This window comes from Ceratotherium simum, chromosome 7 (assembly GCF_057802395.1).
Source record: "Ceratotherium simum simum isolate JZ-2026a chromosome 7, ASM5780239v1, whole genome shotgun sequence".
Classification (NCBI taxonomy): domain Eukaryota; kingdom Metazoa; phylum Chordata; class Mammalia; order Perissodactyla; family Rhinocerotidae; genus Ceratotherium; species Ceratotherium simum.
Genome location: NC_141906.1, coordinates 62,485,699 through 62,510,839, shown reverse-complemented (window position 1 = coordinate 62,510,839; position 25,141 = coordinate 62,485,699). Strand labels below are relative to the sequence as shown.

The 25,141-nt window shown below is 45.7% G+C and overlaps 1 protein-coding gene across 1 annotated transcript; it reads left to right on the top strand.

Annotated features, from left to right (window-relative positions):
- On the top strand, window positions 1-24,551 carry POU2AF1 (POU class 2 homeobox associating factor 1). The gene is made up of 5 exons (XM_004427350.3): window positions 1-236; window positions 18,505-18,635; window positions 19,154-19,196; window positions 19,281-19,546; window positions 22,375-24,551. Exons 1-5 carry the CDS (start codon window positions 221-223, stop codon window positions 22,687-22,689), a joined length of 771 nt encoding a protein of 256 aa, XP_004427407.1. The 5' UTR covers window positions 1-220; the 3' UTR covers window positions 22,690-24,551.
- Window positions 24,552-25,141: the final 590 nt, after the last annotated feature.

Below are 25,141 nucleotides of genomic sequence, written 5' to 3'. Positions count from 1 at the left end.
TGACAGGCAGCCTTGCTGAAGAAAAAGTGCACGGATGCCTGAGGTGGGAGGATGTGATGACGCTGTGCCCCCGCGCAGCGGGAACTTAGGCCTTTAAAAAGCCGAGGAAACAGCCTCTGAGCAAGCAGTGGCTACACTGGAGGAAAGCACACCCAGGTCTCACATTAAAGAAGCCAAACTGTCTGCTTCAAAGAGAAAAGGCAACATCCTGTCACAGGCCATGCTCTGGCAAAAACGTAAGTGGTTTGGCCGTGGCTGTCAGAGCCATGTAAGCACCGGTAGGGGCTGGGAGTTCACCACTTAGCCTGTAATTGGAGAGGTGGTGGTTGTGATGGGGGCAAAGGGGCCTGGGTTCCCAGCCAGGGGAGGGGTGAGGTGGGCGAGATGGAGCCTGGTGGAGAAACCAGCCTGTCAGAGGTGATGCTGATTTTCCAGGTTGGAGGGGAACGAACTACTGTTCCAAGGTGGGACAGCTCATCGTATCTCCGCTGCTAAGCATGAATCACTGTGGTGAAGAAAGGGCAGTTTATGATTCACAAAACAAAAGCCAAATGTGATTATTGGTTTGGGGCCGGGAGGGGAAAGGTGTGGAGTTCTTTACATGAGTGGCTTTATTTTTATAAACAGCTACTCTTCAGCCTGTGGTTCAATTCTGTGGGCCTATTTCTGCCAAAGGTGTGTTTTGTTTCTGTGAATGCGTTGGGACAATGTGGAAACTTGGCTTCGTCAAGCATGTCTTCACTAGCTTCACTGTCTTGAATCTTGTCATTCTTCTTCCCAGTCTGTGGCAAGGCTTGTGTGTCCCAGTGCAAGGAGGCAGCGGGTTTATCTTTAACCTAATGTTTATCCCTGGGGTTGGATGGAACAACTGAGAACTTTATTTTCCATTATGTGGGACAAAACGGAGACTTGTGTTATTAATAATTGAAGTCATACAGAGATTATCTACAATATTCCTTTCTTGAAATAACAAAGTCAACTTAATGGCCTCATGGGAATTGAACCTTATTGGGGCTCAGCTCTGTACTTCCTCAAGAAAGAAGTATTACCAAAAAATTGCTCTGTCGTTTTAAGGGTGCTTAGATCTTTAAAATGCCTTTTAATGAATTCCGGTACCCTCTACTTCAAGCAAATTTAATACAAGAGAATCTAGATTTACAGAAAAAGATAAATCAGGGAGTGTTTATTTATTTCACAAAAGATATTCTATTGGAGCCCTTAAAGCCCTGAAAATATACCTTCATTGATTAAAACATAACTTACATTCACTTTATCACCAATTCATTGTTTCTTGTGTAAATTCTCTGGAATTGAGCTTGTTAATGTGTAATGTGGAGAAGTGATTTCAAAATTTCTCAGATTGTGGAGTCTCATCATTCCTTGATATTGGCAAGATTCAATTTTTTTTTTTTTGAATAAGAAGAAATGAACTTTAATTTGGGCTTGAGAGTTACGGAATCCTTCCAAGATAATTAAGGATAGTCTAGTACGGATGGTGTGCAATGACATCTGAAGGAGGATAGAGCAAGACCCTCATCTGCGGGGGGCAATGATGCCAGCCCCGTGAGAGTGCTATGTGGCCAAGGGCGGGTGGGCATTAATGTTTTCTGGAAGCTGCTGAGCATCCATGTGCCCTTACACTTAGAGCTAAATCAGTGGGTTTTATGTGAGTCCTTGGAGGGATTTCTGCCTTGGTTCCTACCTATTCAGAGCAAGTTATTTTCCTTTTTTTCTTTTTTAAAATCTTTAGGTTTCCAATATGTTAAAATAATACCCATTCCACAGAGCTATCCTTAGGAAGCTGAGATGCGACCGAAATGATGTTAATTGCTCTGCTTTTGCTTCTGTGTCCGAGATATGGGTTGCTTCCCTGCATTCATGAGCCGCCATATTTCACCCTTTTGGTTATGCACTACATTTTTTTCTTCTTTAATTCCTCCTAAGACATTAGCAGTTTTTTGAAAGGAGATGTTGGAGGCATGCTTCCTGCTCACATCCTGGAGGGCAGTCGGGTGCAGCAAAACTCCGTCCTTAGGGAAACCACGTTGTAAGTTCGTCAGTGGAATGACTGGGGTGAATGGTTCTATATGTTCAGATGCACACAATCAAAATTCTCTGTAATTGTCCTTTAGTACCCTAAAGTAAATTAGGAAAATCCCCTGACACTGGACCCATCCCCTTACTCTGGATCCAAGTAAGGCCTTGTCTAGGGCACTGAGGGCACTTGAGTGACTAAACTCTGTGGGAAAACTAGTAAAAACAGGGCAGCATCGTCAGCCCACTTAGAAGCACCTGATGGAAGGGCAGGGTTTGAAATCAGACACCACGAGTGCTGAGAAGGCACTTTCTTTTTTCAGAAAACACCCTCGAGGCATGAGCTGAAATGACTGTACTCTGGGGTTCTGGAAAGGGTTAAGAAAACATTCACTTTGTAAATGTTGCCTCCTCCCTCCCTGGCCCATGACCCCCGTTTGTGGACTAAATGTGAACATGGGCTTTGGTTCAGATCAGCTCACAACTGCTGGCACATGGAAGTGGGAGTCTTCAAGCCCCAACCACGGATTCTAGATTTGCTTGAATGGCCAGTTGGATAAAGAAGCTACTCCACCTGCAGATTCTCCCCCTGGGTTCTGCACTTGGTCGTGCAAGTCCCACATGGATGTAAAGAACTAACATCCACCCCAACAAGAGAAGCCCTTGTTAAGGTCAACAGTGCAGTAGAAACAGCAGGAGCGATGGAGTAAGATAGATCTGGATTTGAAAGTTGGCTTTGCAAGTTAATTATTTAACCTTTTCATACTCCTAAAAATCTAGAAAATGGGGGTTCTAATGCCTGTCTTACAAAGTTTTTGTCAGAGCCAAAGTACAGAATGTAGGTAGTGTCATCAAATCTCCTGATAGCAGTAAGAGAGTACCTTCCCTCCTGTGCCTCCCCTGCCCTTGGGCCCATCTTGAGTGATCAGGGTTATGCTAAATTCCTTCCTGTCTATCCTTTTCCACACTTTGATTAGAACAGTTAAAAAGACACAATCAAAATGTTCTTGAGTGATAGGATCTTACAAACAGTTTTCCAAGGGTCGAAATCAGGGGTCTATAAACTATGACCTAAGTGCCAAATCAGTCCTGCCACCTGTTTTGGTGAATAAAATTTTATTGAAACATAGCCACGTCTATGTGTTTACAATTATCTGGGGCTGCTTTTGCTACAGCGGAAGAGTTGAGTCGGTGCCACAGAGACCACATGGCCTGCGAAGCCTAAAATATTTACTAACCAGCCCTTTACGGAAAAAGTTTGCCCATCTCTGGTCTAAAATGATTGGGGTAGTACTTTAGATATTCATTTCCTTAGGTTACTCAGCATCCTGGGGTTCCACAATACCAACAGCAGTGGGAGATAAAGCATGCAGTCAATTGATTAAATAATATGTACAATGCCAAAATTTGATTTGACTTCTTCCTTAAAAGCAATGAAACTGTGTGTAATAAACTCAACATCACTTGTTAGAAAATGAATGAATTGAACAACTGCTTTTTATTGTTGTTATTTGTGTTAGGGAAAGATCTACATGATAACCAAAGGCAGGCTTGACTGATTTTCTTTGAATTGGCTGGTTGCCTTGATGTCCTGTAGACTTGGCTTGGGTGTTTCTTTGCTGTAGTGCCCAAGCAGGCACCTCAGGAATGGGAAATAGTTATGATCAAATTATTACTTTCAGACAACTTGAACAGAGCAGAGGTTCACCAAGCAGATAAATTAGGGTCTCAAAACTCTCATTGACATAGAACTCTGGATTTACTCCAGGGTTCTACTAAATAGCCAACTTTTTTAGAGCAGTCAAAAATGCAGTTAAAGATAAGGAAAACCTGTAATATACACATAGTTTTTGGAACTCTATCTCCTGCCTAATTCAGGCAAACTCATAACAAGAAGTAACTTACGTTTGTGGACTGCCTCTAACGTTTCTATGCTGTGTTACAACCTTTGCTTACTTAATAAGCATCTTTACTTCTTACCAAGTTTATGTATAGGTTCAGTGGTTCTTGTTGATAAGGACAAGTAGAATCCAAAAGAAAGACACAAGTTCACATGCACAGAAGGAGGTGAAATAAGCGACACACGTCTACTTAGCACACAGATTTATTGGTAAAAGAGCAGAAGATCTTCAAGGTGGACACTTAACTTCCTTCTCCCTATATTTACTAAAGAAAAGTCCCAGGTTTGTCTCCCTCTATGCCCAAAAAGTTCCTAAGTCAGAGGTTTTGAAATCCCTCTTCCAGGTCAAATCTGCAAATGTGTTCTGTTGTGAGAAACAAAAAGAACCAAGGTTGTCAACACTTATTAGCCAAATATCTGGACATTTAACTCACTTAGAAGCCCTGTAAAGTTTTGCTTTTAAACTTTCCCATTACAAAGTAAAGATATTAGGTTTTTTTTCCTCTGACTTCTTTCTAAAGAAATTTATTTTCCCACTAACAAAGATGTCCACCAATTTCTCACTTTGAGCCAACCAAACCAAAGTTGGCTAATTGATTATGATCCTTAAAGTAATTTTCACCTTTATGAAACACTTAGCAATAGTTTGGTTTTCTCACATTTGTGGAACAACTGCTTGATAAGAATGGGCCTGCCTGGGATGGAGAGGCCTTCCCTGAAACCCTCTTGTCTTGCTTGTGTGATGCTATGGACAAAGCATTGTTCTTGCAGGCAAGAGACATGGATTCTACTTTCCAATCTAGAGGTAACTAGGGGTGGGGCCTTAGGCAAGCCGCCTAACCAGTCTGGCTCTCAAGTGTTCCAGCTGTAAAATAGGACTTGCCTTTTCCTGGCTAAAGGCAAGGAGACTGAACTTGACTGAAGTCCTTTTCCAGCTCTAATTGCTGAGCTTTCATAAATGCTTACAAAAAATAATACATGTTGGGGGCCCGCCCCGTGGCGTAGTGGTTAAGTGCTCACGCTCCGCTGCTGGCGGCCAGGGTTCGGATCCCGGGCGCGCACTGAGGCACCGCTTGTCAGGCCATGCTGCGGCGGCGTCCCATATAAAGTGGAGGAAGATGGGCACAGATGTTAGCCCAGGGCCAGTCTTCCTCAGCAAAAAGAGGAGGATTGGCATGGATGTTAGCTCAGGGCTGATCTTGATCACAAAAATAAATAAACAAATAAATACATGTTTTCAAACACAAGTCCTTACTTAAACAGAAGAGATTCTTGCATCTGCATAGAGCAGTGCTTTTCAACCTTGGCTACACAGTGGAATGCTCTGAGAGATTTACGAAATACTGATGCCTGGGTTCCAACCCAGAGGTTGTCATTAAAAATGCCCTGGGCATTAGACTTTCAAATGCTTCCCAGGTGATTCAAATGTTCAGTCAAGGTGAAAACTTGGAGATTGAAATTGATGGCTTCTAATATATCTTTGGACATTACACTAGTATTAGCAGAACATGTTCAATCCTTTTCATAGGGGTAAATATCAGCTATGGGGTATTGAGTACGTATTTGGTGCCATGCATTGCATCAAATTTTCTGTTGAATTAGTTTGGATTAAATTTGGTTGCTAGTGAAGAGATCCGAAACAATATGGATTTAAATAAGACAGTTATACATTCTCTCATGTAAAAGACATCCATAGTAGGCTGTGCAGGACTGTGTGGAGGCTCTACAGAGTCACAACATCCCAGGCTACTTCTATCTTTCTGGTCTGCTGTCCTTGGCATGGCTTTTGTCTTCAAGTTGCTTCATAGTTGCCATTGTAGCTGTAGCCATCATATCTGCGTTTTGGAGAAGGAAGAAGAAGAAAAGGAAAAGGCAAAAAGATCATGCCTCTCTGTCATTGCCCCTTCCCCCCAACCCACAACTTCTGCTGAAATCTAATGGCCACTCCTATCTGCAAGGGAGAATAGCATGATTGTTTAGTTGGGCACATTGCCACCCTCTCATAATGTAGGGATTGTTAGTAAGGAAGGAGAGGGCAGCTGTTGCATATGGCAACCGCCAGTCTTTGCCATACTTTCAATGTATTATCTCATTTAATCCTCATAAAAACTCCATGAGGTAGGTTCTGTTTTAAGCTCCATTTCAGAGATGAGAAAACTGAAGCTTAAAGATTAGGTTAGTAATTCACCCCCACAGCTAAAGCCATCTGAACCAGACCCCGAATATTGTCTAGCTAAGCTGTCTTGTCTCCCTGCCACAGTGCCTGTCTTACTCACAGGGCTTAGGTGGATGCTCTTGGTACAAGCATAGGCCTTCCATGTTAGATGAAGGACCGATGGCAAAATGAAATGCACCAGCTGGCAGATGTCTGTTCAAACCTTTAAAACTCACTTTTGATACATGTGTTTCAGCTTACTGATTGAAACTAAGATCTTTGCTTTGCTGCTATTCCTCCTGCACGGGGCTCTTTGCAGATATTTTAGCTAGAATGGAGGGTTTAAAGGGGACAGAGGGACCTAGAATCTCCACCAAATAAGCAGCCCATCTGTTCTCTGGGCAGCGCTAACGGAGAGCCCCGTGTGGCAGCCTGTGCTGGGAGCCAAGGCTTCTGCCTCCTTGGCACTTCCTTCATTCTGAACTGTCTAGACTTTGGAGGAGTCAGGCTATCCCTTTACGTGTGTGTGTGTGTGTGTGTGTGTGTGTAGTGGGGGTGTGGAAGGCAAGATATAGAGAGCAAGGTTTTATTTTGAATTAAAGAGTGACATCTCTATTCTTTCTTCGCCTTTAGCGGTTTAAAGCTCAGCCTCTGGAGCAGGCAGATCTGAGTTCGAATCCTAGATTTATACCTTACTGGCTGTACGGTGCTGGGAAGGCCCTTTGCCTTGCTCTGCTGCCATTTCCTTATGCGTACAATGGGAATGCAGTTCCTACTTCATAGGGATGTGGAAGGTGTTTACTACTGCACTTGGCATTAACTCAACATTCAATAAATATTAGTTACTATTATTGTTTTACCGCTCTCTCTCACTCTACCTCCGAAGACAAAGGTTATGCAACTAATTTTAGATTACAATTTGTATGGCCTCTGAGTTCTGCATTTCTTGTGAAATAGAAGGACATACATTTCCAGTCTCATAACTCATGGTTGGGTTAGTGATCGGGGCTAATGCTGATGGTTAGGTTGGCCATTCCGTGACCAAAATTGGAACTTGGGCCACAAATTCCTACCAACCTTGTAAGGTGGGATGACAGCAGGCTTGTACTGATGGGCAAGATTGTATTTGTTTTTTTAATTCACAAGATTTGACTGAGGTGTTTATAACCTAGCTGTGGAGAATGACACTTGAGTATGCAAGAAATAGCACAAATGATACTGAAAACTGAAACAGCAATGTGCTGCCTCCTTTTCTTAGTAATGGTTTCATTGGTATCACTTTCTGGAAAGAGCAGGTAGCCAAAGAATTATAAACCAGAGTCATCCTCAGACCAGGTGTGGGGACCAAAAAGGATTTGACCATACTTAAGAAAAGCTGAATTACTTTTTAATCCTCTAGAAAGAACCATAAATTTAATTGGAAGAGAGGAAGAGTACAAAGATTGTTGTAACTTTCCAGGACTGAGAAATGCTGGGGAGATAGAAAAGAAAGGAAAAAAGAGAGGCAAGAAAGTTGAAAATAGGAGCAAGTTTTAATGCCGGATGAAGGCAACACTAATTCAGGAAAGAAAGGTGTAGAAGGAGAATCAACCATCCATTTATCATCTCATGTGTGCATGCATCCATTCAGTAATGGAATTATTTCTAGTTAGGGAAATCAACCAATGAAATAAATGATCTCCAGCAGGACGGAGGAGAAGATGGAGTCAGAGAAGGTGTCATGGAGCATATGGCATTGGATGTGGATCCTCAGGAATAAGTGATAATCAGACTTCTTGCTTAGATCCTGGGGGATGAAGATGCATCCTAGGACATAAAATACGAGTATTAGGAGGAAAATCCAAGGATATCTAGCCTGATGTCTACAACATTTTTGTCACAAATTCCTTTATTAAAACCAAATCTACTGCAGAACTCCAATACAAAAATAAAAATGGAGCAGTTTTGGGAGGATATCCAGAGCTCATTCATCCCCAGACTCCCCTGCTTCCTTCCCTTTATTGGCAACTCCAGATGCCTTCACTGTATTCTAGGGTTCTTTAGATCACAGCTTGACAACTCTGACTTGGACAAATCCTCCACTCCTTCAGCAAGATCCCTGACTGCTGGTCGCAGGTCCTTGGTTTAAATACTTCCAGGGTAAGAGACCTCACTCCTAGAGAAAAGTGAGTCATTGTAAAGCATGTTTGTATTGGTCTCCATGAAGCTTTGAAGCTGTGAAGGTCATGTTTTCAGTCTATGTGGGTATCTTGTGAATAAGGAAGGGGATACCTTCCTCAAAGATTGACCTAGTAGAGACTTCTTTCCTATGCTTGATTTTCTAACAACTTCTACAGTGTCCTTCACAAGGGACTCCCCCCACATCATGAGGCCATTGATTACTAAACCAGAGACTTAGCAAAAAAGCTCACCTTGGCTGGCAGTTATATCTCACATCACAAATCAATTATCAGGGCTACTTTCACTCACATAGGCTGTACCACAGGCCACCACGAGCACTGGGGCTTCAGAAGTTGGGTCTGATCCCAAATGCACAACTGATGCTGGATCTGAAGAGTCCTTCCTCCAAGGAAATGGTTCATACCTGAGGGTCTCAGGAAAAGTTTATTTCTTTTATAAGAATCTCTTTGGTCTTGAAAATCTTAAACTAGGTATTGCTTAAATCAAGAAATAAACAAATAGATTTCCTCTTCTCCAGCACCCTAACCATAGGTTTTTCCTGTTAGATCAGACTGGCCATTCTAGATTCAGGCTATAGGTCTTGCTCTAATAAGGAAAGACCATCTCCTCTGCTCCATCTCCTCACTCAGGTGCTGCCTGGCTGTAGAATTTGGGTGGGCATCTCGGGTTGGCTCACCCCCTGACATGAATATGGTCTTGTGCTCTCAGTGTAGGCTCTTTCTCTCCCTTTTTGATCCCTGCTACTCTCAGTAAAGCTGAGGCAATGCCCAATATATCAGCCAGAAGTCTGCCTTGCTCTAATGGGTAATAAAACTTCCCTCTCTGACCACTGAAGAGCCCTCCCTTATATACTACCACCTTTCTATCCCATATGTGATAAGTGCTCCTAGGTTTCTAGCCCTTTGAATGAGTATCCATGACTATTGCCTTAGTCATGGCTGTGTCCCTGTCCTTTTGAGGGGCCACATATGGGTCAGGACAAGGGTATGCTATCTTACTCTCTCTGCCACTCAAAAATCTTCAAGGTACTCCTTTCTGAGGTTGTCTTTTAAAAGCTCAAGTCTGCTACAAACCTAATCCTCTGGTAGCTTCTGAAGAAATAAGTCCTTCTGCTTAGCTCATGGTATCCTTACAAGAGGCCAATGCCAGGATTTTGATGTCTCTTGTCTAGGCTTGTTCTGTTTGCAAGTGATGTCATTGACCAGTCTCTCTGCAGCATCATTGTCCTCCCTGTCTCTTAGACAGGGCTGTCCTGACACTTGGGGTCACCAAGGCATGACTTCCAGGAGCACAATGAAGGCAGGTTGAGATGGCCCTTGTGGGCAGCGGAGGGCCCTGAGTGTATTGAGGATAGAGACATTCAGTATTAGGATGCAGCAGGGCATGGGGCAAGCAGGACCAGGACTATTTCTCTGATGAGTGATGGGCCATGGACTGTTGGCTGAGATCAAAGTGGAGATGGCCAATTGTTGAGCATCTATTATGTACTAGGTGTTTAACTGTGTTAATTTCATATATTCCTCATGATAACAGCAAGAAATGGATATTATTATTCTCATATTGCAAATGGAGAAACTAAGGTACACATAGGTTAAGTGATTTGCCAAGTGTCACACAATGATAAGCTATGTAGTAGGCTATCCAAACTAGGTCTGCTTGAGTTCTAAACTATACCAAATTAATTCGCAATGCCAAGGATTTTAGGATTGCATTAGGTGCTTCTTCCCTTTCCAACTGAAATACGTTCCCCTTTAGATGGAGGTGGGTTCTGACTTTCATTGAGGGTAGTTGTAGCCTGACTCAAAAGCCCCTGCATCTCAGGAAGGTCGATATGAGATTCAGTATAGAAACTCTGAAGCCAGCTGATTTCCATCTTAGAATCTGAGTTCCTAGAACTAGTCTTCCCCTAGTAGGCTAATAAGCCAAGACAGGTTAGGCGAAACATCTTTGGGGTTCACCCAGGGTCCCTAGGCTGGGGAAGGACCCTGAACATCTGGGCTACTTTGTATGTCTTGGGCAAGGCTTACATACATAGTGTGGGCTGAGCATGACCCCAGAGCAATCTCTGCCTTAGAGACAGAACAATCATACCACTTGCCACTCTTCTCATTATTCAGCCCCTATAGACTGGGGCCCCCAGCTCCCTGCTCATTCAAGCCCTGGTGAATCAAGCAGAGGTGGAAACCAGCCAAACAAGCCAGAACACTTCAACTATGAGGCAGATGCGGCTTTGTCACAGTTTGTAATTCTAGGTTTGCTCGTGCAATTATTTGATTAAGTCTGTATTCCCTACGAGACTAGACAGTAAGCTGCATGGTGGCAGGGACCTGGTTTACTCTGCTCAGCAAGTACTTGTTCAATGAATGCTCTGTCAGGGGTCTCCTATTCTTGTCCCCTACGCTGGGACATGGTATATCTGAGCTGGAAGCCCTTTATGCTCTGCTGACCCCAGTTTCTGTAAAAGGCAGGCAGATGCAGCTGGTTTCTCAGGTGGACCTATCCACTGTCATTTCAGCCGAAAATACCAAAAATAAAACTTTGCGGGGAATTGTTTGGGTCTCTCAGTTCTCGTCACTCCTCATGTGAGCAGACTGCTGGTAAGCTTCTCATGGACTTCTCTCTCCTCTCTCGGTTGGGAAACACTATTTCTTGGGGGTAATTGGCAATCGAGGGAGACCAGGGTGCTCCAAGCCCAGACTCCAACTGGAGGAAGGAGGGTTAGAACTGGGCCGTCATTTGATGACTGACCTCCAGTGTTACCCAGAGAAATAAACAGGACTTGCCCAGGCAAGAAGGAAGCAGGCAGTGAGGCAGAAATGGACTGCACTTGAAATCAGAGGTCCTGGGTTTAGTTTAGTTTAGTTTAGTTGATGGGTTTAGTTGATGACCCTGATATTTACAAGTATAGTCCTTGGGCGAGTGGCTTCACATCTCTGAGTATCACCTTCCTCATCAGTGAAAAGGAGGGTGAGAAGAAGACCTCCCCTGCCTATTTCAGAAATTGTGGTGAAGCCTCACATGAAATCATTTGTGTCAAAGGCTTTGTGAGCCACAGAACGTCATGCAAAGGTGAGCGCGGTTATTTCTGCGTTCCTAGGAGTTAAGGTCCTGACCAGGAAACACATGGGCCTTTGACACTCATTCATTCAACATACTCGAGTCTCCACAAAGACGAAGAATTACACTGACACTGTCTCACGGAGTAGAGAGCAGAATCTAAGAACCTTCCACACTCTGCTTATTCTGCAGGAGGTCTGGAGGGAGGGTGGACGTGTGGTAGGAAAGGTGCTGAGAGCACCTGTGGGATGGTTGCCTCAGCATCAGGGCTTGTGAGGAAAGAGTCTGAAGGCTTTGGCTCTAGATGCCTTCTAGCTGACCCTGCCCAAGGTCATGGGGCAGGACATCCAGAACTTTTGGGACAGTCCAGGTAATCCTGAGGCTGCAGAGTGGGAACACCTCAGGGAGGAGCTTGGTGGATGAGAGTGGGCTGTGGATAAATGGGTTCTCTATTTAAGCCTAACATAATTTGAGAGGAGTGTGATTGCCCTGGGTGTGCATGCCAGGCTGGCTAGGGCTTCCTTTAAATAGGGATCACTCACCTCCTAGAGTCCTTTTGTCTGGGGCTCCGTGGTTCTAAGACTGAACAACTCTCTGCAGTCACCTCAAATGTACTTGAGGTGTTCCCCTGGCTCCTCTTGATCAGGATGTTCCCTCCTGATCCCTTTGGCCTGCCTAGGTCTGGAGAAATTCTAAGTGACTATGGCCCTCCTTTGCTCTTTCCCCGTGGACTTGCCTATGGTTGATGAGTGAACTCTGGGAACTGATGAGAATACACCTCTTAGAATGGGGACACAGGGAGGGGAAATGCCACTGACTGTTCCCTTCTCTTCTCCGACTAGACCAGAGAACATGGGGCCAGCCGCCATCTTTGAGATCTCTTGACAGAGACATCCCAGTCTACGCATTAAGACGTTATGACTTATTCCTTTTTGGCTGCCCCAGCAGCCTTACAAGCAACATCAAATTGTAACTCAGTTGCGGTTGCACTTTCCCATATCTTCTGAACACCTTCTTTAAAGCCACCTTTTTGTCCATCTATCTTTTTCTCCTCTGCCCTGGATGCTATCCAAGTTGCTAGAATATATGAGTGATGTGTTGATATTTCCTGGCTACAGGATCCTCTCAGTTCAAACATTAGTGAATAGAAAGCCCACATTTACATGCATATGAGATCTCTTTGTTGGCCTACATCAAAAGAAAAAAAAAAAGTAAACTACAATCTAGTGTAAATTGGACCATTGGGCGGGAAAGACTTTCCATAGCGTGTCAAGTCCAATCTTTGGCCAAAGCTCAGGTTCTTTCTTCCTGTTTGGAAAAAAATCAGCCATTGTCCATGAATGGAAAGAACAAATTTGAAAACTTTTACTCAGACCTTCACCACAAGAAGACGACTCGCATTAGTGTTTCAGTTAAGGATGTGAATGATCCTTTAGCCGCCCTGAGCAAAACTTTCCCAGGAGTCCTCAGCTGTCTTAGGCTCAGAATACAAACAAGCTTCTTTACATTAAAGTAAAAAGTGTGTCAGCAACTTTGGTGACTTCATTTTCAGTTAGAAGCTAGGGCAAGTTTGTTAGCCCTAGGCTTGAATTTCTATTGTTCAATTATTTGTTTTTGGTTTTGCTACAAGTAAAGAGAAATTTATTTGTATGTCTCCTTAGTGGATCTTTTTTTTTTTAAATAATACTGAAGATTCAGCAGCCAAAGGGAAGAATATTTACTGTGGTTTATTGGAGTAATCAACAGTGTGTCACATGTCCTTCAGGACTACGAAGGTTTTACCTTTCAAAATGGCCTTGTGTGGCTGCGGCCTCTAGGTTCAACCAGTCAGTTGTAAATGGAAAGTGCTTTCAGAGAGCTTAGATTGTCAAGATGGGTGGGATGGGTTCCTCTTCCTGGAGCCCTGGTGATGGAAATGTGGGCTGATCCTGGATCCCACCTGGCCCTGAGAGCAGCAATCCCAACTGTTGTCCAACTTACTGCCTGGCCCTGGTGGCTCATGGGAAATCTGTAATAGGACAATGGCTGGGAGAAGAGTCTTCATTCAAGAGCATCTTGGAGAGTGTTCCAGGGAATGCCTGTCTGAAAAGGCCTCTCTTAAAGTCGCCCAGAGGAGAAGTTACAGTGACCAATGCCTGGGTGTTGGTTAGGAGGGACCCACCTCCTTAGCTGAGTAGCTTTCTCACTGTGGCGTGAATGTGGTTTGCATGGGGTTATTAAATAAATAAGTGCTGACAATTTTGCATATTTCCTCAGTGATACTTATACCTTTACCAAGGAATTGGAGGACCAGGTTTATTTAAATCAGTAGAATCCATGTGTTCCCTAAGCTTCCTGCAAAGCAAGCACAGTGCCCACAGGCAGCCAGAGCGCTGTCTGAGGTGACCAGACGGCTTGAATCTGTCATGGTTTGTGCTCTCCAGCAGAACAGCAGCTGCAGGGCTCTTATTTTTGTGATGCGGAGCATGTCCGGGTGTGTGGCAGGGGGAACCGAAATAGCCTCTGCTGACTTTTTATACTTTCAGATTTTTTCATTGCTCATTTTGGAAAAGGGAAGCCCTCACTGGGGCCAAATTCATAGGTTTTTCTGTAAATGACTTTTGTTTTTTTCCCAACCCCATTGGTGACTGACTTCTAGTGGTATGGAAAAACAATATGGCTGAACTTAGTCCGAAAAAGGAGATTTCCAACGAGGACCAAGAGGTTCATGCTTAGGTGGAAAGATTTTTCTCAGTGATGGATACTTGGATGCCCACAGGAGACTAACAGGGCCTTCAGACCACAGGATAAATGGTGAGAAAGCTTCCAGCTTTGACAGCTTGCTGCCTGGAGCTGCAATTTGACCAAGGGGTTATTAAAATCTCTGGCCAACTCTACTTTGGGTAACTGGGCTTTCATTTCCTTTGCCTGTGTATTATTATTTCAATCAAATGTTTTATTTTCTTTGTTTATTCTTTTATTTATTATTATTTTTTTAAGAAATTATTTTAATAATTAAATTTTTTTTCTTTTAAATATTCTAGTTTAGTCGTTTTAAAGCTAGCTCACTTTAGGGATCCAGAAGCCCCAAGACAAAGCAGTCCTGATTTCAGACGAACTTCTATTCCTCTTCCAAATTTGTAATCGTGGGCTCATTTCTCATGCTGGTGGCAGTAGGGTGTACAGTGTTTACCGTGGAATTAGTAATGTTTATTGTTGCTTCACAAAGGTTGGTGGGAAAGGCACCAATTGCAAGTGTTCACCTTGCAAATACACTTGGCCGTTGGGCTCCTTCGGGAATTGTCCTGAGGCTTCAGATTCTGATATTTCACGGGCACTTTGCAAAGACACTATCAGAAGCACCCTCACTCTTGCCTATTCATCTGGAGTCAGTTATAGGATTCCTTGGCAGCTGGTTGTGGACTCATGGGTGGGCAGTCAGGAGATCCTTGGGAGATGTGGGAGTTCTGTGACTGCAGTAGGAAGAGGTGGGGACTTGGAAACTGCTCTCCATATGGTCGTTGTGCCAGGGCACACCTATTGACTCTGTGGGTTCCAAGGAAGTCCAGACATCAGAGGGTGATATCCTCTGCTCACAGCACCTCCCCCAAGCCCTCTTTGTTCATCAATTCGAAAACAACAGGAGGCAGGAAGCCCTCACTTGACAAGATCCCAGAAATGCCCAGCTGGACTCTTTGCAGCCAAGTGTTTGATGTGTCCACTTCCTGGGAGGCAGTGGGATGGGGAGTCCTCTGGGTCCTTCCCCAGAAATGCACATGCAGTTCAGAGTGGGATTAGCCATATACCTGTCTTTGATCTGCTCTGAGATGTGTGCATGTGGGGTTAAGACTTTCTTGTCCCCAACTTATTTAAGAGAGTGACCACAGTGCTTAGACCCCCAAATAACTCTGTCCCGCAAGCTTCTCCCAAATGGGCAATGCCTCAGGCTGCACTTTGTGGCTAAAAATAGCTGGAAACTCAACTGAAGACAAGCGTAGGTTGAGTGATATGGGTGTGACCAAGGCTGATGTGGCGATGGGTGATCCTGAGAATGAGTGAGCAGAGTGTGAGATGGCAGGTGCCCCTGTTTCTCTGCCATGTCAGGCCACACCTGGGGTCTGTGGTCAACACTGGGCATCATCCATCATAAGGGGAAGTGGTAAATGGAACTTGTGCAGGAGTGATGCACCTAGAAGGAAGGTTAGAGGGATTCAAAACATGTCATTAAGAAATAGTTGAAGGAATGGCTGAATGTTCATTCACTCTACAGGGGACCTGGTATCTGTCTTCAGATGCTAGAAAGGGATACTACTTCTAAGGCTAATAATAACATTCATTCACACTTATTCAGTGCTTACTCAGTGCAAGCTCTATTTTAAGCATTTACATGTAATTCTCAAATTACCCTCCCAGGTACCTACCATTGTGATCATCATTTTATAGATGAGAAAGATGTAAATGGACTATGAATTGTGAGTTTCATTAGAAGGTAATGCAAGAAAAAATGGCACTTGTAACCATGAGGCAGATTCAGGAGGAGGAAGAACTTTCTGACATTATAGCTTTCCAGAGAAAGGTGGAAGTGGGTGGAAAATAACATGTATCAAACATCTACCATATGCTGGACATGGCTTTGGGAGCTTCCCATGTATTATCTCAGTCAATCCTCACAACAATCGTGAGACAGGAATTATTATCCCCATTTTACAGATGAGGAAATTGAGGCCTAGGGATGTTAAATAAATCATCTGAGATCTGTCCATCAGTAAGTGACAGCCCAGACTTGAATACAGGTATTTTGGCTCTCGAGTCCATTGTCATTGCTGCGTAAGCAAAGGTGATGGTGCACAGGTGGTCCCGGGGCACAGGTACCAGGCTGGCTTTCTATGCTATACACTCCTGTTTCAGTCTGAATTTCACAAGTTGTGAAATTTCACAATTTCACAAGCAACTGTTTTGCTTGTCCCTCCCGCTAGACTGCAAGATGCCTGTGGGCAGGCGCCACATCTATCTTGTTCAGTGCTGTATTCCTAGTGCCCGGGGATATTTGAAAGAATGAATGAATACCGGTAGAGATCCCTTGTTATGACAGCAGAAGTTAAAAAGAGGATAATTAACCTCCTATTGGGATGTTAGAGGAAGATTCTTGTATTAGATCAGGGATGAATTATCAGTGGTTCTAATGCCAGCAGAGCTTCAGAAACACCTGAGGGATTTTTATAAACATGGATTCCTGGGCCCACGTCAGACCCTCAGAATCAGACTCTGGGAGCAGGCCCTGGGTATCTATATTTGCATATCTCCCTGGTCCATTCTGCTACTAGGCCAGATCAGGAGGCCCTTGTGGATGCATCTGAGTCCAGGGTTCTCTGACTCTGCATCATGTGTTCCTGGGGCCTTTGGACATCCTCTCCCTCTTCCTGCTGCCTCTCTCTGCCTGATGGTCTTCGAGGCAGAGTGTGTGCCAGAAGCATGGATGGAGGTCTGGTGCTGAGTGAGGCATGGGATCTTATCAGCTGGGTATTTGCTAAGCAAAGTTCAGCCAGGGCAGCACTGCAGATCCGGGTTTAATAGATACCCAGGCTTCCGGGCTTTTGATTCAGAGCCCAGGTCCCTGGGGCCCTTATCGGTGGATGATATTGGACTCCCTGTGTGAGTCCTAACGGCCAGTGCTACTCGCCACTCTTGGCTGACCCCGGCCTGCCCTTCAAGGGCCCAGGGCCCTAGGCTGTGGGCTGCCTGGGTGGGCAGATTGTCACTGCCCAGCCATGGCTGCTGTTGGCTTGCTCTCCCTGGCCAGGAAGAGCTCTATGTTCCACCTCAGTGCTTTGGTTTCCTGGCTTTCATGACAAAAGGCAGAGGGAACCTTCTCTCAACAGCAAGGCTGGACACCCTCTAGCCCCGGGGCATGTGGGTCACCATTAGGTATTTGCCTATGTCCTGGGAGCCACTGAGAACCCGGAAGCATTCACTGCAGCCCATTCTAAAGGTCCAGGAGAGGTAAATGGGAGACGAATGGCAGTGCATTTTAAATAATCACCTAACCAATTAATCAACAAATAACTTACCGAGCTTATTATGGACACGCTATAGGGGAGGATATAGAGAAATAAGGTACAATATCTCACCTTGAGAAGTTTATAATCCAGTTAGGGGCATAAGAAATTTACGCCAAAAAAGAATTACTAATTATTATATAGCAGACTACACATTTATTGAATGCTTACTCTGTACCTGATTTTATACTAAGCCTATACTATGCTTCCCATTTACTATGTCAGTGACTCCTTGCGACATTCCTTTAATAAGAAATTGCAGGTTAAGAGGCACAGAGAGGTTTAGTAACTTGCCTAGGATAGCACAGCTAGAATGTGGCAAGGGCAGGTTTTGAGGCCTGTGTCATCTGACTCGAGTCCCCGCTCTTATGCCATCCTCTGCTGCCCTCTGTGATGAACACTAACCAGGTCTGGAAGTGTTGGAGTAGGATGAAGCAAATTCTGCGGGCTGCAGTGGTCAGCCAGCAGGGTTGTAGTAGTCTTGGGTCAGGAAGAATCAAGTGGTTGAGACTAGTGAGAGGGAATTCTGACCATGGGAAAGCTCAAGTAAAGATGAGAAGGTATGGGCTGGCCCCATGGCTTAGCGGTTAAGTGTGCGCGTTCCGCTGCTGGCGGCCCGGGTTCGGATCCCGGGCGCGTACCGACTCACTGCTTCTCCGGCCATGCTGAGGCCGCGTCCCACATACAGCAACTAGAAGGACGTGCAGCTATGACATACAACTATCCACTGGGGTTTTGGGGGAAAAATAAACAAATAAATAAAATTATAAAAAAAAAAAAGATGAGAAGGTAGGACATGCAAGGAACGTGTAGAGAAGTCTAGATAGACCTCTGGTCGGAGTCAGGGCTTATGTAGCGGTTAGTGGGCAAAGTGATTGGAAAAATGGGTTGAGATCACACTGTGGAGGACTTTCAATTGTAGATTAGATGTGGGTATTAATCATCTGGGTGAAGGGGAGCCATAGAAGGTTTGGGGCAGGAGGAGTGACAATACTGGGAGAAATATTCTAGGAAGTCTCATGTGGTCCTCCACCTTCAGGCACAACTTAGGTGAGAAGGCAGACTCCTGAGGAGAGCAGGCACATCGGGGTGGGGGCTTGTCTGAGAAGGGAGATGAGCACCAGTGACATTGCTTTTCACAGCCACAGCTCCAGAACAAGCCCCGGCCCCACCCCGGCCGTACCAAGGCGTCCGTGTGAAGGAGCCAGTGAAGGAACTGCTGAGGAGGAAACGCGGTCATGCCAGCAGCGGGACAGCAGTTGCACCTACTGCGGTGAGGGGGGGCACTGTGGCCAGCGTGTGTGTGTCAGGGGTGGGAGGAGGATGGCCAAAGGGGTCAGGTGGGATGTACTTCCTTGCTCCATGGGTTACTCATTGCGGGCATGAAGGTAACACGTTGCTTTGGTATGGCTGCTGGAGAATGGACCTAGGGTAGAGCAAGTCGGTGGTCCCTTGAAGTGGGATGAGGGATGTGGGCTGGCTGGCTTGGCCCACTGAACAAAGTTATTGCCAGGGCCCAGGTGAGCGAATGACTTATACATCCTGACGTGAGTTGGGGGCTCCCCATGGGAAGAGGACAATGCCAGTTCCCCAAGTGCACAGCCTTTTTGCTAAATGGAAACACAAATCCCTCAAAAGTGTAGGTGGTGATGGTTGGGACCTGGGGTGGGTGTTTTGTTCTAACAAGAGAGATTCCCCTATACTCTCCTCCCCTGGGGCCCTCTGGACATGTTTCCTGCAGAGGGCTAGTTGGACATGGCTGAACACTGATCCTGGTCTTTTCCCCTCTAGGTGGTGCTGCCCCACCAGCCCCTGGCGACCTACACCACAGTGGGTAAGAGCTCCCCACAGCCCTGGTCTCCTCCAGGCCCCTCATCTGGGTGACATCTGCAGCTCTGTCATTTCCTTTTTCTCACAGGTCCTTCCTGCCTTGACATGGAGGTCTCTGCTTCCACAGTGACGGAGGAGGGGGCCCTGTGTGCTGGCTGGCTCTCCCAGCCTGCCCCGGCCACCCTCCAGCCCCTGACCCCATGGACGCCCTACACTGAGTATGTGTCCCATGAAGCTGTCAGCTGCCCCTACTCAGCTGACATGTATGTGCAGCCCGTGTGCCCCAGCTACACGGTTGTGGGGCCCTCCTCCGTGCTGACCTATGCCTCCCAGCCGCTCATCACTAATGTCACGGTATGTCACACAAAGGCATTGCTGCACCATCCCATGCCGAGGGCACCCTTTAGAACCTGGGCTGATTTCCTGACGCCTCCTCCTCCTTGCTATTGCTATTCCCAGGATAATCGGATCATCTAAACCACCCCATCCTCCAGAGAGGCCTCCTTTTATTCCCATTGACCTAAAATATCTTCCACAAAGAAGGCTTATGGCCTCCCTCGTCATGCCTTATTCTCCTCAGGGTTGGGATGTTCTCCTGCCCCTCTGTCCTATATCTCCCCTGCTGCCCCGAAAGCAGTGAGTCCTGGTCACGGGTCTGAGTTTTTAGTGAATAGGGTATCAGGTGAGATCTGCATGGGGTCTTGGGCCAGAGCCAGCTTTTTACTTTCTATTCAGATAACTTAGGGGGTGATCGTTCACTAAACAATGGGATTTTCCAGAAGATTTCTAGGCTGAGCGATAGGTGACACAACTTTTCAGAAAACTACTTTTGATGGGGTCACACCCACCTGCAGGGCAATTTTTTGAGTTCTGCCTCTAGCATCAGATTGCCTGGGTTCAAATCCCTGTCCCTTCACTTACTAACTATGTGACCCTGGGATGAATGACTTCATTTCTCTAAGCTTCGGTGTCCTCATCTGTAAAATGGGAATATTAACAAGAGGGCTGATGTCAGGATCAAATGGGATGATGCATGTAGAAGGCTTATCATAGTTCCTGGCATACAGAAAGCACTCAATAAATATTAGTTATTATGATTGTCTCAAAGTCAGCCAACGATATTAACCAAGGGCTGTCTTTAAGTGCCAGATGGGACAGGAAGGGCCTGCTCCCTCAGGAATGGAGGAAGAAAGTGAAATAGTTTTATGTGAATAGTACCTGTTGACCAAAGGAATGGGAATCCCCGAGGTGTTCAGAGGAGAAAAGGCCTATGGTTACAGCTGATCCAGCTCTGTTCAAGGAAAACTGTGGAAGGTAGAGCTGGGGTCTCATGAGTAGCTGCAGAGCCCACCCTTGATGGTAGAGCTTGCTTTGGTTCCCCATGTCCCCTCCGTTTCCCTCAAGGGTCCAGTATCATCCTGATGTACCTGCCCTTTGAGCACCATCCAGGCATGGCCTGCAGGAGCCCTCCCACCCCGTGCCCACCTGGCTACCCAGCAAACCAGTTGTGGGGCCTGGATGATGGTAGATAGGAAGGAGTTAACTCAACACCTCTCCCAGGCATCTCATTTCCTTATCAGGGGGCCCCTGGCCTCATTTCCCCAGGGTGTGGGTGGTGGGGGGTGGACATAATGGTTCCCAACCATTTCAATCCTAAGAATTCCTTTTATTATTTACCCTTTCATCATCCCCACCTTCTGCTTTGAAAGGTTCTGTGTATCAAACAAACTGTATTTATTAAGAAATAATTTATTTGTTTTGCCATTTTATAAATTAACTCATCAAAGCTGGCTGGAGCTACCAATCAGCACTCCTGATCAGCAGGAGATAAGGCCTGTTATGGCGCTGGGCTGATATAATTCTATTCCTGACCAAAGAAACCCCGCAGTTGCCCTTGACTTGCACAGGCGTATGACCTGAAAAAGTAAGATTTCCATTTGGATTTTTGAAATATTCGAAATTATAAGGCTTTGTTGGGAGGCCAAAAGGCCTCTGAGACCCTTTCCAGTTCCATCATTCTATAGAAAAACACTCTGAAGCCTTGCTATTCAAACTGTGGTCCTTGGACCAGCCGCACTGGCATCACCTGGGATCTGATTTGACACGCAGAATCCCAGGCCCCATCCGAGACCTCCTGTACCAGAATCTGCCTTGTAACAAGATCCTCAGGAGACTGAAATAAGCTCTTCCCTAAATGACTCTAATGGTTTACTCTCAAGACACAGTGGCAACCGGAGAGAGAGAGATGGTAGGGGAGGTAGGGGCAGTAGGGGGAGATTTGGGGCTCTCTTACCTCATTCCGTGCAGGGACCTTCCTCTTCCACCTGCTTCCTCAGCTGTGGAAGATAGTAAGAATCCAGGCCCTGCCTCTCTTGCAGGCTTGACCTCAAGATGGTAGGGGGGTCGCTGTGCAGGTGAGTATTATTTGTAGAGCACCTGAGAGAACGCCTCTGATCTTGGAGGTACCTGGGATGGCCACGGGGGGCCCAGCTCAGAGACAAGAGGATGAGGCCATGGAAGGCTCTGGGTAGCTGTAGGGAAAGCCAAATCTACTAACAGAGCAGGGCTTCCCCAGCCTCCAGGTCTGGCCCAGCCTCCCCGTGCTGATCACCACCAGAGGGGGTGGGAGGCGAGTGGAGCTACGTTGGGCCAAGTGGACCTCAGGATGCCGAAGCTGCTGTGTGGAGCCAGGACTGTCTTTGTGTCCGGGCAGGATGGTGGCCACCTTTGTAATACAGCTACTGTGCTATGAGACAGGCTTGTTATTTAACCTGCTATGTTTTCACGGATTTTTAAGAGGTACATTTTTCCCCATATTTTAATATCTCTGAAATCTAGATGCATATTATATTCAGTGAAATCTGGAAAAGCATCTCTAATTTGCTCAGCCCTATTACATCAGTCCTATTTGTAACCTATTTTACAGATAAGAAAATGGAGGCTTGGGGAAGTAGCATGAGCAAGGGCATATAGCTAGTGAGTGACAGAGTTAGGGACACGCTTGAAGTTTGTCCAGCTTCTCCCTTGGGGAAGACTTTGAGCAGGTGGAGGTAGAGCCCCACAGAGTGAGACGGTAGGCAAGTGCCAAGTTGAGGGGGAAATATAGGTCCCCATGAGGACATGGAGGGGCAGTGTATACCCCAGGGCTGCTAACTCTTGGTCCTGTGTCTCCCCCATCACAGACGAGAAGCGCTGCGACGCCCACAGTGGGGCCCCAGCTGGAGGGCCCAGAGCACCAGGCACCCCTCACCTATTTCCCGTGGCCTCAGCCCCTGTCCACACTGCCCACCTCCACCTTGCAGTACCAGCCTCCGGCCCCAGCCCTGCCCGGGCCCCAGTTTGTCCAGCTGCCTATCTCTATCCCTGAGCCAGTCCTTCAGGACATGGAAGACCCCAGGAGAGCCATCAATTCCCTGACCATCGACAAGCTGCTTTTGGAGGAAGAGGATAGCGATGCCTACGCGCTCAACCACACGCTCTCCGTGGAAGGCTTTTAGGGTTGGCTCCCACCTGAGAATCCTGTTCCCTGAAACTGGGATTTAAAAATGAGCCTGGGATTGAGCCTCTGATTCATGTTTGTTTGGAGTAGCCATTTCATAACTACACTTTCTACCCCAAACTAGAATTGTAGAGTTTCCTTCCTTCCTTCCTCCCTCCTTTCTTCCCTCCCTCCCGTCCCCTCCCTTTCTCATTTCTTTTTTTTATTTCTGTTCCATTTTGGGAGGGAATTACAGGGATATTAGAAATAATATTGATGCCAAGTGTTGACAAATCTGTGGCCCAGGTGCTTTCATTTCTGCCACATTTCATTCCTGGAGAAGGCCCCTTCTCTGGAGAGCCCGCTGCTTCGTTGGAGCAGTGGCCCTGCTGAGCTGTCTTTGGGCCAGTGATGCCCTGCCCTCTGTCATTTTAGTTGTGTGGGGTGCCCTGCAGGAAGACCGGCCCTGCCAGCACCTCCAAGGGCAGACCCAATGCCAGAGTCCTTGAGCTGTCAGTTCCCACAGTTGCTCCTTTGTTTGCTGTTCTCAGCACCAGCCAGATTTACAGTCTAGCAGCAGAGTCTGAAGGCCTGGGGCTCAGCGAAGTGGTGGGTGGGGGGTGGGGGAGAAAAATGAACATCAGAGTGGGTGGTGGTGGGGTCAGAGGGATAGAGGAAGAATGGGAACACGGTGTGTGTATATATGGTGGGGGGGGCATGGGGGAGGAAAAATTTGGGTTTTATGGGGAAAGCAGAAGGGCTGAGGAATAGTTTAGCTCCAGATCACTTCGTTGTTAAAAAGGAGAATAAACTTAAGAAAACTGTGGCTTTAATAGGTGGTTTTGTAACTGAACTCAATGCGTTCATCTCTTGGTGAGTGTGGAGCTGAAAAGCACAACCAAGGCTGAAGTGGGTGAAGAAAAAGGTTTATTGCTTGCACAAGCAGTGGAGAACACGGAGGATAGCTCCCAAAAGCAGTGCTCCCGCCCCTCCCCCTCGCTTAGTGCAGGTGGAGATTTTATACACCAGAGTGCAGAGGATGTGTTACAACTGTGTAACAATTGGGCATGATCAGGGTGCATGTGCAGGCTGTTACATAACAAGTTCAATGCCGTTACATAACAGGTTCACTGCAACATGCCATTTAGAGCTGGAACCGTTTGCAGGGGTCCTGCTGCAACCGTGTCAGTTTCACTGTAGGATGGCAACATCTGCAAAAACAAGGACATCTCTTCTGAAAAACAGCACATTTAGTTTCTTCCCTGTCTGGAAAGCATTTGACAGACTATGTTTAGTTATGGACCCGATTTTCAGTAACCCTTTCCTTGCCTGGTTTCTGGACACAGTTTTGCTGCTCTCCTTGAGGATACTTGCAAGGAAAGCTGAACTCTTGTAAACAGGATGATTGATATGTCTGCTTCTTCCCATGTCTGGATCTTCTGTGATGCTGTGTGTAAGCCAAGTTCCTCGGAAGCTCCATGGTAACTGGGTCCTTGCTTAGTGCTGTCACATGTGCTTCTTTATTGTCTTAAAAACTTCCATGAGCCACCATTATGTGGAGCCCAGGCTTCTTCTTCAAGCACAGTCCTTGCTGGAGGCTTCTAGAACCTCAGACAAAAGTATCATTAGGTTTCATTTCAATATTTATTTTTTTGCTGGAGAAACTTCAGATTTGCAGGAGCCTGAGCACAGCTGTCACCAGGGGTGCTTAGCTCCTGACAGGGGTGTGTGCTTTGAGAACTGGCACATCTGCTAATGACATCACTGTCACTATTAGGCATTAGTGATGGAATCCAGGTAGACATCATGGACTTTTCTGGGAAATGATGGTTTCTTTGATGCATTTTATTTGCCACTTTAAATAAAAACTGGAGAAAGTTGTCTTTTTTTGGATTTTTTTCTGCTTTGGGTTTATTTTGACTAAAATTTCTCAGTATCTCCCTAAAATCCCACTACAAATATCTTAAATTATCTTTATTGATTTAATTTTTACATTTAAAATCTTAAGCAAAAATTTTAGATATAAATTTACATCTTTGTTGTTGGTGATGGTCAGTAGGTAAGGGAGAGGAGGTCTCAGGGCTGCTTGATTAAAAGCCCTGGTTTCCTATAAAAAATACTATGCAAGATTTTTCAGCTTATTATATGGATAAGAGGATGCAAAAGCAATCTACATAAGGGAGTTTAAGTTGGCAAAAACCAGCAAAGAAATAGAGTACTTTAAGTATTTGCTAAGATTTAAATAGTGTCTTTTTTTCCTTCTTATCTCGCGATAAAATGTCTTGGTTGCAGTAGTCCCTCTAGGTTTCTTCCTGTTTTTTCCTGCTATGATGGAAACATTTTCAGCAAAGATTTGCTGAGACTTTTCTGTGCCGAAGTGTTTTATTTCTTATCAAATTAATCCCCTTTAGCTCGCAGTCCCATGTCAGGCAGTGTCCTTATAGGAAGGAACTTAGACTAGTCTTGTTGAC